A 15,732-nucleotide genomic window follows, 5' to 3' on the forward strand; every position below is an offset into this window, starting at 1 on the left:
TCCGAGAGGTTTTTAGGTGTTCCTGAGCCACCGCACAGGCTCTCGTGAGCTGCTCCCGGAACATGGAAATGTAGTCTAACAGGGAAGGTTCATCCCTGTCTCCTAAAAACTTCTCCTTGATTAGGTTTAGAGGACCTCTCACCTTGGGTCCATAAACTAATTCAAAGGGACTGAAGCCAGTGGACTCATTGGGTGAGTCCCTGGTAGCAAACAGGAGAAATGTCCCAGACTTGGGGATACTCAGAGCAGTATGCCCTGATCATTGTCTTTGGGGTCTGGTGGTACCACTCCAAAGACCCTTGTGACTGTGGGTGGTAGACTGAGGATTTCAGCTGGGTTATGTCCAGATTACCCATGACCTTTTGAAACATACTGGACATAAAACATGTGCCTGGATCTCGGCAGGCAGCCCATAACGGGTGAATAATTGGGTTATCACCTCCACCACTACCTTGGCAGAGACAGGCCTTAGGGGAATGGCCTCTGGAAATTGGGTAGCTACATCCATAATGGGGAGAAGATACTGGGAGCCCCCTTTTGTTTTTGGCAGGACCCCACACAATCTGCCAGCACTCTGCTGAATAGCTCCCCAAAAGCCGGTATGGGAATTAGGGGCACAGGTTTTATTGCAAATTGGGGCTTCCCCACAACCTGGCACGTGTGCCAAGTTTCACAGAACTCCACCACATCCTTGTGAAGTTGTGGCCGGAGAAAATGCTGTCTGATGCGGGCTTGGGACTTTCGGATACCGACATGTCCAGCCATTGGAATTTTGTGGACTATTCTCAATATTTCCCTACAGTACCTCAGCAGCACCACGACCTGGTGAACCACAGTCCACTCTTCATCTGCAGGTCTGTGAGGAGGTCTCCTTTTCCTCATCAGCATCTCATTCTGTAAATAGTAGCACTCTGGAACTCCCTCTGCTTCAGCTTCGGTTTGGGCAGTCTGTGCTAACTTTTTTAACACTGGCTTGCTGAGCCTCGACCAAGGAAGACCTGCTGAACACTTCCTTTGGTTCCTGTAAATACCTGAAGAAGGTTTCGGATAATCATACAGCAGGGTCATCTGTCTGCAGTGCTAGTTCAGCCTCCTCTGATGGAGCTTGTTTGGCCATGGACCGGGTCACCACACAGTTAGGGAAAATGCAAGGGACCTTCTCCTGTAACTACTCTGTCTCCCGGATCTCATTCAGTCTCTCTAAGACCACTGGGGAAGCTACCACCTTCGCCCTGCTAAGTCACTACCAAGGAGCAGGTCAATCCCGTCCAACAGGTAAATAAGGGACAATCCCCACAGTTACCGGTCCTGAAATTAGGTCCCATTCCAGGTGCGCCCAATAGAAAGGTATGGGCATATACCTTCCCTCAATACCATTCACTAATACTTTGGCATTCAATGCACTCTCTAGGGGATAGGTCATTCCTTTTCCCAGCAGAAGGGATTGGGTGGCCCCTGTATCCCTACGTAGGACTATGGGCTTACCTGCCCCACTCGAGAGGTAGAGGGTCACTTTTCCTTTGGACTCAAAATCCTGGTAACTCTCAGGAATTTTGTTAAGTTCTCTTGCACTCACACACTCACAGCAGTGTGTTTACAGGGACGTACTGTCACAGTTAGGGCCACAGCCTGGTCTGCTGTGCTTTCCATCAGGACCTCTTTCCCTGCACTGGTCTGATGTACCCTGACTAATCCTATGAGTTTACCCCATAACCTTCCAGCAGTCAGCTCAAAGGTGACCTGCCTTGTTACAATGGAAACATACAGACTTTCGGAGGATCACTCCTGTTCTCAGCACCTTCTTTTTTGGCCTGAGGAGGGCCCCCTGTGTTTCCAGCTTTCTTTTCTTGCCCACGGCTGTTCAGCCTCCAATCACCCTCCCACCTTCTATCCTTTTCAGGTTTTTGGAGGTGACTACAGGAGTGTTTCCCTTGGCACAAGGGCTTGTGGACAAGCTCATAATCATCAGCCAGGATTGCTGCCTGCCTGGTTTTTGGAACCTTTTGTTCCTCCATGTGGGTTTTTATGGAAAGGGGAAGCGAATTTTTGAACTCATCGAAGAGGATCATCTCTCTGAGGTTTTCATAGGTAGGTTCTATCTTTAGTTCCCTCATCCATTGGTCAAAAGCATGTTGCTTAGCCCTTTCAAACTCGATGTAAGTTTGTTCAGGCCGTTTTCGGAAAGTTCAGAATTTTTTGCGGTACACCTCCTGTCCCAGCTCGTATGCTCTCAGGATAGCATTTTTGGTCATCTCATAGTTTGATGAACTCTTGTCAGAGAGTAGGGAATAAACCTCATGGGCTTTTCCTGTTAATTTGCTTTGCAGTAGTTGGGTCCAGCCCTCTGCTGGCCACTTCAACTGTTTTGCAAGCTTTTGAAATGAGATGAAAAATGTTTCCATGTCCTCCTCATTGAACTTTGGTATCAATTGGAAGAACTTTAAGAGATCAGAACTCAGTCCTGAGTTAACGGTAGTTCCGTCACTAGATGTGCCTTCACTGGATACATTGGGTCTACCCCTATTCAGTTCGAGCTGTCCTAAATCTCTTTTGTTCTCCCTTTCCTGAAATTCTCTTTCTTTAAATTCTAGCTCAAGTCTCTGCAATTCCAGCTGTATCTTATTTGATTCTTTCATGGGATGTGGGCATCACTGGCAAGGCCAACACTTGTTGCCCATCCCTAATTGCCCTTACACTGAGTGGCTTGCGAGACCATTTCAGAGAGCAATTAAGAATCAACCACATTGCTGTGGGTCTGGAGACACATGTCGGCCAGACCAGGAAAAGATGGAAGATTTCCTTCCCTAAAGGACATTAGTGAACCAGATGGGGTTTTACAACAATCGATGATAGTTTCATGGCACCATTACTGAGATTAGCTTTAAATTCCAGATTTTTATTAATTGAATTTAAATTCCACCAGCTGCCACAGTGCCCCCAGGGCATTAGCCTGGTCCTCTGGATTACTAGTCCATTACCACTATGCCACCGTCTACCCCTCTCCCCTTGGGTAATGCCATTCTGTCTGTTACAGATTCTATGCCTGTTTCCAATTCTTCAGTTTCAATTTCAAAATGGTTGGCCACAAGGTTTAGGATTTCAGGATTCCTAGCATTTGGATGGATATTCATTGCTAAGTACAATGAAAATCAAGTTAATAGTTTGGAGAAAAACTGATTTTGAGGAGTTGAGAATAGAACTTGGGAAATTAAAATGGGCAACAATATTGGCAAACAACAATGTAGGACATCAATGAAAAACATTTAAAATGGTGTTCAACAGAGTGCAGGAGAATATATTCTGCGAAAAGGAAAGAACAAACTAAACACAAGTGAAACTCCGTGGGTGATTAAAAACATAAGGGAACAAGTAAAGATTAAGAAAGAGGCATGTATTAAGTACATTAACAGCAGAGGACTGCATGATAGAGAATATAACATAGGACATAAATAAGCTAGTGCAGGTGCCCAACCTTTTCGTGTGGGGGGCCACATTACAATTTTCGGCTTAAATAGGGGGCCAGTGAGACAATTTCAGAAAGATAAAGGCACTAAAAGTTTATCTTACTGTTAATCAAAATAAGAACAAGTGTTCATTTTTGTGAAGAAGCTTTAAATGAGACGATTAATTTATTGAGTTACTTTCTCGACACTATGTTGGACACTGATTTAATGAGCTACCTGGCATTTTTTACTTGCACAAATAGTCACTGTTTGCCCGCATATTTGGAGCGATATGGAGTATTCCAGGTCGATGTCCATCTGTCAAGAGTGATCTTGATAACTCTCCCTCCCTCTTTCTCTCTCTCTCTGTCCCCCTGTGTTCCCACCTCTCTGTGTTTCCCCCTCTCTGCGTTGTCCTCGCTCTCTGTCCCCCCCCTTGCTCTCTCTGTTCCTCCTCGGTCTCTCTCTGACCTCCCTCGTGCTCTCTCTCTCCTTCCCTCACTCTTTCTCTCTGTCCCCCCTCGCTCTCTGTCCCCTTTCTCCCTCTCTCTGTTCCCCCTTTCTCTCTCTCTGTTTCCTCTTTCTCTCTGTGTCCTCCTTTCCCTTGTTCTCTGCCCCCTTTCTCTCTCTCTCTGCCTCCCTTTATCTTTCTCTGCCCTCTTTCTCTCTGTGCCCGCTTTCTCTCTCTTCCCCCCCTTGCTCTCTCTCTCTGTCCCTTTATCTCTCTCCCTCTCTGCCTCCCACTCTCTCTCTCTCTCTGTCCCCCTTTCTCTCTCTCTCTCTCTCTCTCTCTCTCTATCTCTCTGACAGTTGCAGACAGCAGATATGCTTAGCTTTGTGGTTGGTCTGTTAAAAAAAAAATCAGGCTGAGTTTCCCAGCTGACAGCTGCTGACATCGGGAACAGTGGCTTCCCAACTTCAGACAGATTTGGGGTTTTTTTGGTGGGTTCTGACTTTTTTTTTAAAAGCCTGCCGGAAAACCCCGAATCTGTCTGATGTTGGGAAACTGCTGTTCCTGATCTCAGCACCTGTCAGCAGTGAAACTCAATGCAATGTTTCAAAAAAGCTGGTCTGGAAGAAGAAGTCGATCATCTGTGAGATTATCAGTCCTGGACCTGGTGCGGATGAGGAATGGCCCGGATACAGTTTACATCCATGGGTCGGATGAATATCTTTGGCGGGCCGGATCCCGGCCTGCGGGTCATATGTTGGACAACCCTGGGATAGCAGAAAGGGCAGACACGTGGGAGATTTAACACAAAGGTGATGTGCTGCATTTTGGCAGAAGGGATAGGGTGAGATAATATAGACTTGATAGTGCAGTTCTAAAGAGTGTGCAGGAACAGAGGGACCTGGGGGTGGATGTGCATCGATCTTAAAAGGTGGCAGGACATATTGAGAGAGTGGTTAGCAAATCATATGGGATCTTAGGCTTCATAAATAGTGGCATTGAATACAAAAGCAGGGAAGATAGAAAAGCTGGGGTTGCTCTCCTTTGAGCAAAGGAGATTAAGGGAAGATTTGATAGAGGTGTACAATATTACGACAGGCTTAGATAAGTTCGACAATGGAAAACTGTTCCCATTGACTGATGGTACAAGGACTAAGGGACACAGATTGGAGGTTTTGGGCAAGAGATGTAGGGTGAATATAAAGAAGAACATGTTTATGCAGTGAGTGGTAATGATCTGGAACTCGCTGCCCATGGGCGGGGAAGCGGGGACCATCAATGATTTCAAAAGGAAATTGGACGGGCACTTGAAGGAAATAAACTTGCAGGGCTACGGGGATCGAGCAGAGGAGTGGGACTGACTAGATTTCTCTGCGGAGAATGGCATAGACTCGATGTGACGAATGGCCTCCCTCTGTGCCGTAAATGACTCTATGTACCTCTGGTGTCCCTCAGAGATTCCTGGTGTCCTCCTATTTCTTACCAAATGCTGTCTCTGAGCAATATCAGTGTCAACTGGGGCTCAGTGGGTAACATACTCATCTGAGTCAGAAGGTTGTGGGTTCAAGTCCCACTCCAGGACTTGAACACAATAATCAGCATTACCACTCTAATGCAGTACTGAGGGAGTGCTGCACTGTTGGATGGGCTATCTTTTGCTCCATGGAGAGCCAACATGGACTCAATGGGCTGAATGGACTCATTTTATGTTGTAAATGACTCTTCTAAAAAAAATTAGGAAGGCAATGAGGAACTATCAATGCCTAACTACATTCCTTAACTCTTCAACTTTTAAACTGTCCCAAGTTACTTCACTCTGTTCCAGGAAGATACTACCCTTGAATGTGCACATTTTAGTACTCTTGAACTGAACTGCAAGAAAACCTGTATTGAAGTTTAAAAAAAAAATTATTGCTAGGGATCAATTTGGTTTCCCGCTTCCAATTTCTTGTTTGTCTTTGAGTTTGATCTTGGACGTAGAGCCCCCAAATTTCTGTTGCGATCAGGTGAGAAGGGGTCAAATGGCTCCCATCCTTTCCCTCTGCTTGTCCGACCACAATAGATTTATTTCTTTTTGAAGTGGATATTCTTACCAATTCAGTGAGTGTTTAACTGTTTACGTGCGTGATCTTTAAAAAAAAGACAGGTTTTCTCAAGTTTAACAAATAAAGAGGTTAACTTTATGGTACGCAAACTGATCTAAGTAAAATAATAAAATACGCACCAACTTTCACACACACAAATAGATTACAGAATGGGGAAGGATAGCTTAGTTGAATTAGAGTCTAGAGAAATAAAAGGAGTATACAGTCTGTGGAGGTTGGTGACTCGCCTGGCTTCAGGCTGAATTCCTGTGACTTTTGTTTTGGTGGTCCTGAGGCTTCCAGTTTGAAGATGTGGACGCTGATTCGATGGTTCTCCAGGAGATAGCAATGCGGCTGATCTTCTTCGCGAGGGGGTCTCTGTCTGTTCTTTCCAGAAAGTTCTCTACTCTGAGTAGCTCCCCCATCAGGCTTAAGTCATTAAGCACAGTGAGCATCGATCAGTGAACAGACTAACACAGATCAATTAAACCACTGAATACTACAGTCTGCAGCAGGGTATATGCTTCAGTGCTCATGGTCAACAGGCAGAGTTTGAAGCTTGCAGGGTTTCAGTGGTTCATCTCCACCAGTTTAATATTTAGGTTTCCAGCCAATGAATTTAAAAAATCATCATTTGACCGAGCAGGTTTTTGTGACAGTATGTCCTAGTGTTATGTCGTACCAAATAGGTCTTTGAACGCATTCCATTGTTCATCAATAATTTTACCCATTAATAGCTCTGTCCAGTCCATTGTGGTCAATTCCTGCCTCATCCCTTCAAAGCCATCTTTACCTACATTTAAAGCCTTAGTTTATGACTCATCCTTCTCCCTCTCAAGCCTAATATCGGATTCTATCATATAATTGACACTGTCAGCTAGGTGGCTCATTACCGAGAGATTATTGACTAATTCTGTCTCACTGCTCATTAACCTAAGATGGTGTGTTCTCTTGTTGGTTGAAGAACACATTGTTCCAGAAAACACTCAAGAAAACTGATTCTGCCTCCTTCAGTCTCTGAGAAAGTTAAAGTCTCTGATTACATGCGCTTTGTTTTTGTAACAGGTTTCACTGATCTCTGTATTAATACATCCCCCTACATTATCACAGCTATCAGGTCTATAGCCAACTCCCACCAAACTCTTGTGTATTTTACTATTCCTCAATTCTATCTAGAGAGTTTCTACACCCTTGCCGACTTCCCCTTCCTAAAGCTGTATTAGTGCCCTTTATCATTATTGCTGCTCTACCTCCTATTCCAATTTGCCTGTCCTTTCCAAGGACCTTGTAACCTGGAATATTTATCACTTAGTCATGCCCAGCTAGTAGTCAGGTCTCAGTGATGGCCACTACATCATACCCTGCAATCTGGATTTCTGCTTCGAATTTGTTTGTTTAATTTCTTAGGCTAAGCTACATATACGCTGAGTCAAGTGTCATCCCAAGTGCTCCCAGCCCTAAACGTCCCCATCCAAACCCCAGTGGAACAGCACACCCACTACTTTTTTTACACTTTCACGGAATGTGAGCGTCATTGTCTAGGTCACCATTTATTGCCCATCCCTAACTGCCCTGGAGAAGGTGGTGGTGAGCTGCCTTCTTGAACCCTTAAAGTCCATGTGGGGTAGGTACACCCACAGTGCTGTTAAGAAGGGAGTTCCAGGATTTTGACCCAGTGACAGTGAAGGGACGGAGATATAGTTTCTGGTGCCTAGGTTCAATACCGGGTAATCTGTCTGGTTTCAATCCTTTTAGACTTTTCTCTAGTGGTTTGGTACAACTGTGTTGCTTGCGATGCCATTTAAGAGTCAACCACATTGCTATGGGTCTGGAGTCACATGTAGGCCAGACCAGGTAAGGACAGAAGATTTCCTTCCCTAAAGGACATTAGTGAACCAGATGGATTTTTACGAAAATCAATAATGCTTTCATGGTCACCATTACTGAGACTAGCTTTTCTAATTCCAGATTTATGAATTGAATTTAAATTCCACCGGCTCCCATGGTGGGATTTAAACCTGTGTCCCCACGGCATTAGCCTGGACCACTGGATTGCCAGTCCAGTGACGTTACCACGACACCACCAACTTCCCTAATGAAGTGAACCTTCAGCGCCTCCTTCCCATCCCCAACAAACCATGCACAATAAAAGATAGATCATTGATGAAACTGTCACTGTTGACAATTGTATAGAAAGACTTGCATTTCTATAGCACCTTTCACAACCTCAGGAGGTCCCAAAGTACTTTGCCACAATGAAGTACTTTGAAAGCGTAGTCTCTGTTGTAAGGTAGGGAAAGTGGCAGTCGATGGCACTGCAAGCTCCTGTAAACAGCAACATAATAATGATCAGATAATTTTTTTTTGTGATGTTGGTTGAGGGATAAATATTAGCAGGGCTCCTTCAAGTGAGGCAGAGAGGTGTAGGGAGGATATTCCAGAGCTCAGGGCCTAGGCAACTGAAGGCACAGCCACCAACAGTGCAGCGATTAAAATCAGGGATGTTCAAGAGGCCAGAATGCGAGGAATGCAGATATCTTGAAGGGCTGAGGAGATTACAGAGACAGGGCGGGGCGAGTGATTTGAAAACAAGGATGAGAATTTTAAAATCAAGATGTCGCTTGACCGGGCGCCAGTGTAGGTCAGTGAGCACAGGGGTGATAGAGGAACGTGACTTGGTGCCAGTTAAGACATGGGCAGCAGAGTTTTGGATGACCTCAAATTTAAATAGAACCACGGGATCACATACTACACTCTGAGAAGGCGGGAGGGGGGCCTAAGTTTAACGTAACATCTGAAAGGTACCTCTGACAGTGCAGCACTCCTTTAGTACCACACTAAGAGTGTCAGCCTGGATTTTATGCCCCAGCGTTTGCTCTTGAACCTGCGACCTTCTGATTCAGAGGTGGGAGTGCCAGGGCTGACGCCCATACGAATTGTGAGCAGGGGTAGGCCCCTCGAGCCTGCTCCGTCATTCAACATGATCGTGACTGATCTGATTGTAACCTCAAATCCACATTCCCATCTACACCCAATAACCTTTCACCCCCCTTGCTTACCAAGAATCTATCTACCTCTGCCTTAAAAATATTCAAAGACTCTGCTTCCACCGCCTTTTGAGGAAGAGAATTCCAAAGACTCACGACCCTCTGAGAAAAAATTTCTCCTCATCTCTGTCTGAAATGGGCGACCCCTTATTTTTAAACAGTGACCCCTAGTTCTAGATTCTCCCACAAGGGGAAACATCCTTTCCACATCCACCCTGTCGGGACCCCCTCAGGATCTTCTATGTTTCAATCAAGTTGCCTCTTACTCTTCTAAACTCCAGGGCACAAGCTTAAACTATTCCCAAGAAGAATTAAAGGGGAGATTTTGAAAATAACCTTTCCACAGAGAGTGGTAGGAATGGGAATTTCTCCAATAACCCTTGTTGATGCAGAGCTCATGAAATCATCTCAAAGGCAATTCCTTTGAAATAAAAATGTTGAAGAAGCAGCAGGAGAGTGGGATTCCGTGTATGTGCTGGAACATTCCTTGGCACTGGGAACTCCTGGCACCTCCAGACTGGTGCCAGCTAGCAGCCAGTTTTGAGGACAAGGGCGCCTAAGAGGGCAGGAAGGCGCAAACTGCGCTGGGACTTGTAGTTCAGGCTCCAGATCGGTGGAGCTTTTAACGGGAAGTCCTACAGATCCCAAGCCACTTTGCATGTGTCATAACTCTACCGTAACTCACTCATACCTTCGACAAAGTGGAATGTGATTCCCTCCTTTTAAAGGCGCAGATACCCTTTTGGCAACAGTATATGCAACGTCAGTTACACAAAGCTGTTTCCATACATATCCCCAATTCATTCCGTTGCAACACATTTTAACTCTTGATTTGAAACTGCCCGAGTGATTCGGGGACATTGCATAATTGCAAAATCCAACCTCCCTCGGAATCTGACAGCGTCGGAGGCCCTTCGGCCCATCCTCTCTGTGCTAGCTCTTTGACAGAGCGTTCCACTGCAGTCCCACTCCCCTTTGCTCTCCGCCCCCCTCACAGCCCTGCAAATGTTTTCCCCTTCAAGTCATTATCCAATTACTGACACTGAAGTTATCTCCTTTTGCTCAACAGTTTTAACCCCCCACCCCCCCGAATATTTACTCTGACGTTACCTTTGAGATAAAACACAGCTGAAGTCAAGCCCTAAGATGTTGCACAACTTTAAGCAACTGTTGGAGAAAATCCAGATTGTGCCCAATTGTTGAACAAATTCTCCGGACTCAGACGTTGAGAATCAAACACTTTATTGCATGATATCATGGGAAAGCACACCTTACCTAAAGGCGGTCCAGTGCTACTCCCAAGAGCTACAGATCGCTGTGGACTTATATAGTATAAAGGAGGCAGAGCTAACAGTTTCACAATTATATAAGCACCCATAAGATGGTCACAAGACTGCCTACTTGACTGTGCACCATGCAGAGTCCGAGGTCAGCAAAACATCAGTTTCAACAATAACAAGCTAGTTCTTTAATTCAATGCCCACTCCAGACACCATATTTGGCCTTAACGTCTGATTGTGGTTAGCTGCTCTGTCTACAATTTATGACCGTTGGTTAGATTAGCTACAAGCTGTGTCCTGTTTTTCTGCTTCTACAAAGTTAAGTAATAATTAGCAAAGCTCAGAAAAATTCTCCAACAGCAACAGTCCCCAAAGTGTAGCCAGCCCTTTCTCAATGCCATTAGACACAAAGTTTGGATGGACCAATAAAAATGCGCCGGCTCTCTTTAGACATTGGATGTACGAAGAGTTACAGTTCATTCAGCTAAAGGGTGTGACTATTTAAAAGAAACAAGATAGGATGTAGGCGAGAGAGAGAGAGCAAAAAAAAAGAGAATGAGTGGTTGAAAACAAGGAGCTATAGATAGAGTAAGAGAAACAGAAGGAAGGTAAGATTGTAAAGAGATAGAGAGGGAATGAAATACAGTGACAAACAAAGATAGAACGACAGGAGGTAGAGACGAGGAGAGAGAGGCATGGGATCCAGATGAAAATTAGATAAAGGCAGTAAAAAAGCCTATTTATAAAGGAGGGACAGTGTGAAAGGAGATAAGGGGTGAGATGGCACAGAGAGATAAGAAAGAAATTGAATAATCTGTGTAATTTCAAACGTGGACAGCAGGCATTCCGACTTTAATCAGTAATATAAAGGAAAGTTTACACTTCTGAACGTGGCTTTTGAGTGTGTGATGTGCAGGAGTTCCTTCATCCAACAACTTATTGCAAACACACTGGATACAATTTCACAATCTGCAAACTGATCATTCACCTGTGGAATGATCTTTTAAAAGACCGGGAACACAGTAAACGTTCCAAATAAGCAACCAATCTTTGCAAATACACGTTTCAAACGAGCAAAGTAATGTTAGGCTGCTGAGAACGGTGCCATTGTTCCTTCATTTAAGACCCAATATTATCCTTGTTTGAAAGAACACAATCCAAGATGGCGATTCAAGGAGAGGTTGCCTTACCATTTCACAACTGTTCACTTGCTTTGCACAAAACAAAGATGTAAATGAATCTGCCTCAAATGCAAGGCAACTCTGCATTTAACAAGTTGAGCTTCTCAAAATAAACTTGTCTTAATTTGCAAATGATTCTTCTGGGCTTGTGAGTGCACAAGTCCTGCCAATTCGCGTAAACACGTTTTATCATTCCCCAATTCTTCATTGCAAACCTTTCCTGGGTTTATTATAATCCCCCCCCTCCCCCCACAATGTTAAATGTAAGGAGACAGTCACAGTGAAAGGACAGGACGGGGTAACACCAGACATTTGTCTTGGTGTGCATTAACACTGTCTTAAAACCAACTTTTCAGAGAGAAGCAGCACACAAAACTCTCAGCAGCTTTGGGAAAATGCGTTGGATTCAGAACTTGCACTCAAGTAATTATTAAACCACAGATGGCTTTGCAATGGTCCAACCCGGGGATCCCTGCCTGGAAATGGGATGAAACACCCCAGATCAGATGCAAAAGTAGAAAAACAAAACAGAACACCCCCTCCAAAAAAAAACTTTACTGCTCTGAATTGCTCCTGTTGCAAAAAACAGGCTTTGCCACCTCGATAGGAGAAAGAGAGGGTTGTGAAAAACTCTGCTACAAAGTTGCACAGAAACTGAACAAACCCCAAAATGTGTCCTTTAAAGTTGAAAGCAGCCCCGAGCAGGGATTATTCTGCACCTTGCACCCGTTAGGAACTCGTTTAAAATTAATTGTAAATAAAATACCGAGAGGACGTCACCAACTCAATGGCGGATCAGGGACTTTTCCTGTGTTAGTTGCCTAAATGTATCGCTTTATTGTTGCAAGGTGGGCGATGCTACAGCCGCTGCTCTGGGCCCTGCAGCTCGGCCAAGCCTTATATTCTGCGGTGCACGGGCGACCCGGGCCCGGGGCGGCGGCGTTTTGCGGATTTTCCAGCGGAAAGCCCGATTTCTGCGGCCGCTCGCAGCGTCCCGGTGCCGTTTTGCAGCGATTGCGCGGCGGGCGAGCCGCTCCCGCCGCCCCTTCCCCCCGCGGGGCCGGGGGCAGGGACGTGGCTTGGCCGGGGGCCGGGCTAGGGGGCCGGCGGGCGGCGGGAAGGGGCCGGGATCGGCCCTTTTTGCCGGGGAAGAAACACAGATGGGAGCGGAGTTCCGCCATTTCTGCCTCCTCGGAACTGCCAGCAGTTGGTGTTCTCAGTCAGGTCCGCGCCTAGGCTACAAATTCCCAGGCTCGGCTGAGAGGTGCTGAGATCAGGAGCATCCAGGGTGGAGAGGTACAGCTAGCAGGCGAGCAAGTGCTGACAAAGCCCTTTCCTCTTCCTCCTCCTCCTTCTTGTGCATTTCCCACCCGAGGATAAAAGTTCAAGGATAAAGAGTGGGAACCATGACCGAGAACTCAACACCGGTGGCTCCCAAAGCGAAGCGCGCCAAGGCGGCCAGGAAGACCCTGGACCACCCCAAGTACACTGACATGATCATCGCCGCCATCAAAGCGATGAACGTCCACGGAAGCACCTCGCGGCAGGCCATCCAAAAGTACATCAAGCAGGAGTACAACGTCGGCGATAACGCCAACTACCAGATCAAGCTGTCGCTGAAGAAACTGATGGACGCCAACGTCATCAAGCAGACCAAGGGTTTCGGCGTCTCCGGGTCCTTCCGGATGAACAAGGGCGACGAGCCGAAGAAGGCGCTGAAGAAGGTGGCCAGGGCGCCCAAGAAGAGCGCGGCGCCCAAAAAGGCGCAAGTGGCGAGAAAGACGGCCAAGTCATCAGCCAAGCCTAAGAAGACAAAAGGGGAGAAAAAGAAAGCCAAGCCACCGAAGAAGAAAGCAGTCGTGCCCAAAAAGTCCAAGAAGGTGACAAAACCAGCCAAAACCAAAGCCAAGGCCAAGGTGATGAAGAAAGGTAGCCCCATGAAACCGAAAGGAAAAAAAGCCAAGAAGTGATTCGATCACTACATGCAAACGCGGACTGGGTTTTGTTTTTCCTTTTAAATTCTTCGGAAACTTTGTGTACATACAGTTTAAAAAAAAAATCTGTTTCTTTGAATTTAGCAAGGAGACTTTTTATTTTGTCAGCAACTCTTTGTGTCTTATGTTTAAAAAGAAGTGGATGCAGTAATCATGTGCTTGGAATAATTACATCGGGACTGTGGACAAGAAGTGTAACTGTTGTACATTGCCGTGGTTAGCCTTTCCTCTAGAGCTATTCCATCGTGTGTTACTGCCCTGTCAAAGAGTGGAGGCTGTGTGTGTGTGTGTGTGTGAACGGAGCTTCTAATCCTGAAGGAAGGTTGTAAATCCACTGACGATTGCTGGGGAAAGCCAGGCTCTATTAATGAACAACACATCTTATCTGCTGATCGCAGCAGTTAATTGTATGGTTCAACAGTTATTTTCCAAATACGAAACTTGAGGGGCTTTGTTTAAGACTTTTAAAACAGGCTAGAACTGCTCTGCTAGTTTCTGAAAATTCTGCTACGTTGTTGATATTTGCCAACAGTGCAGTGTCAATACTTTGAGAGATTTAAAAGAAAGATTGCCTGTCTTGAGTTTTAACAGTTGCTGTCATCGACGGAAAGGCACAGATGATTTATGATCTCGTGTCACTGAGCCATGCCGTACTAGGTCAGAGGGGTCTTGCACGAGGATACTGTTACCAGGACACAACACCCTGCTAACATTTGAACCAAAAAGAGCGCCGAGGAGCATTTTACAAATGCTGAGATTGGCAGCTTGGTGGCTGCTTGCAATGGTAACAAAGTCAGAAGACTTTGTTGTAACTGCTTGGCTGTATTTAGATCCCCCTAATAATGTCCCAACCTGGAATATTTTTTTTTTTGGGGACAGTGTAGAGGGAGCTTTACTTTGTATCTAACCTGTGCTGTACCTGTCCCAACCTGGAATAATGTTTGGGTGTTCTGCAGGTATTCTGCCTCGGGCCTGCATTTATTGCAAACTAGAAATTCCATTAATCATGTGATTAGAAAAGTAAAAGCTGGGTCACAATAAGAATTAAACAACACTGAGTTTAACTTGGCCAAAGAAAAATGGAAGTTTCCTAACTGAAAGGCACCCGTTTATAATGTGGCTCCAAATATATGATATGCGAGTATGTGTGTTTCTTGTGTTTTTTTTTACTAAATCCCTGTATTTTAATCATTAGCATGTTCCCCCCCACCTACACAAGCAGTCTGTATTGACCATTAATGATGTCTTTATTCCACGATATTGCCATATTGGGACATTCCTACTCATAGCGTGCTCTTTCCTGTCAAGCTCTGCTTTAAGTTTTGAAATATACTTGATTTTATTGATGCAAATAATCCTCACTTCACTTACCATTATTTTGTGCCATGGCGTTTAATTTTATCTGAATCTATCTGAAGATGGAGTGTAATCCATAAACCGTAATCACATCAGTGCAAATGGATGGCCAGGCGGACAAAATTGTATTGTATGTTTACAGGATGCCCTGTACCTTCGTATGTTTATAATGAATAAAGCTAACTTTTGATTTGAAAGAGACTGTCTGTTATCTTGCGACCACCAGAAATTGAACGGGGGTGATGCGACTGATTGGATTGCTCTACAGAGAGTCAGCATGGACACGATGGGCTGAATGGCCTTTTGTGCCATAATGACTCTATGGCTATAAATTGTTCCTTCATAGTTGCTAGCAAGAGTAGAACAAGTAGGATGACACAATGGGCCCAATTCACCCACTTCACCTGTGCACGGTCAGTGGGTGATGAAAAACGAGGCATCTCCTGCCCCACATACAACCAGAGAACTTAGGAGCAGAAATAGGCCATTTGGCCCATTAAACCTGCTCCGCCATTCAATGAGAGCATGGCTGATCTTCTGTTTCGAATTCCACACTCCCATCTACCCCCGATACCCCTCGATTTCCCTTGTCTAACAAGAATCTATCTACCTCGACCTTCAAAATATTCAATGACCCCGCCTCCATCACTTTCTGGAGCAGAGAATCCAAAGTCGCACAACCCTCTAAGAGAAAAGATTTCTCCTCCTCCCAGACCTAAAAGGGCAACCCCTAATTTTAAAACAGTACCCCCTAGTTCTGGACTCACCCACAAGAGGAAACATCCTCTTCACATCCACCTTGTCACAACGTTTAGGATCTTATATACTTCCATGGAGTCATCGAGAGATACAGCACTGAAACAGGCCCTTTGGCCCACCGAGTCTGTGCCGACCAC

The 15,732-nt window shown here is 45.3% G+C and overlaps 1 protein-coding gene across 1 annotated transcript; it reads left to right on the forward strand.

Moving 5' to 3' along the window:
* The first annotated feature begins 12,730 nt into the window (after positions 1 to 12,730).
* Positions 12,731 to 15,033, forward strand: LOC137353288 (histone H1.0-like). Its single transcript, XM_068019399.1, has one exon. The coding sequence runs from the start codon at positions 12,893 to 12,895 to the stop codon at positions 13,454 to 13,456; it is 564 nt and encodes a 187-aa protein (XP_067875500.1). The 5' UTR covers positions 12,731 to 12,892; the 3' UTR covers positions 13,457 to 15,033.
* Positions 15,034 to 15,732: the final 699 nt, after the last annotated feature.

Source organism: Heterodontus francisci, chromosome 41, assembly GCF_036365525.1.
Source record: "Heterodontus francisci isolate sHetFra1 chromosome 41, sHetFra1.hap1, whole genome shotgun sequence".
NCBI classification, from domain to species: domain Eukaryota; kingdom Metazoa; phylum Chordata; class Chondrichthyes; order Heterodontiformes; family Heterodontidae; genus Heterodontus; species Heterodontus francisci.